This window comes from Gavialis gangeticus, unplaced genomic scaffold, assembly GCF_001723915.1.
Source record: "Gavialis gangeticus isolate Ggan-Ray unplaced genomic scaffold, GavGan_comp1, whole genome shotgun sequence".
NCBI lineage: Eukaryota > Metazoa > Chordata > Crocodylia > Gavialidae > Gavialis > Gavialis gangeticus.
Window position 1 is genome coordinate 94,085,355 of NW_017729033.1, and position 222 is coordinate 94,085,576.

The 222-nt window shown below is 68.5% G+C and overlaps 1 protein-coding gene across 1 annotated transcript in view; it reads right to left on the reverse strand.

Moving 5' to 3' along the window:
- The window catches only part of ATOH1 (atonal bHLH transcription factor 1), a 20,515-nt gene that overhangs the window by 151 nt on the left and 20,142 nt on the right, over positions 1 to 222 (reverse strand). The window contains 2 exon segments of the mRNA XM_019525880.1: positions 6 to 33; positions 35 to 219. Of these exon segments, the coding sequence (XP_019381425.1) occupies positions 6 to 33; positions 35 to 219 (213 nt within the window).

A 222-nucleotide genomic window follows, 5' to 3' on the forward strand; every position in this document is an offset into this window, starting at 1 on the left:
CTTGCCCGGGGGCTCGGCGGCGGCGGCGGCGGCGGCGGGGCTGTGCAGCAGCTCGGCCAGCGCGCTTATGTAGATCTGCGCCATCTGCAGCGTCTCGTACTTGGACAGCTTCTTGTCGTTGTTGAAGGAGGGGATGACATTGCGCAGCTGGTCGAAGGCGTGGTTCAGCCCGTGCATCCTCCTCCGCTCGCGGGCGTTGGCCGCCAGCCGCCGCTGCTTCTG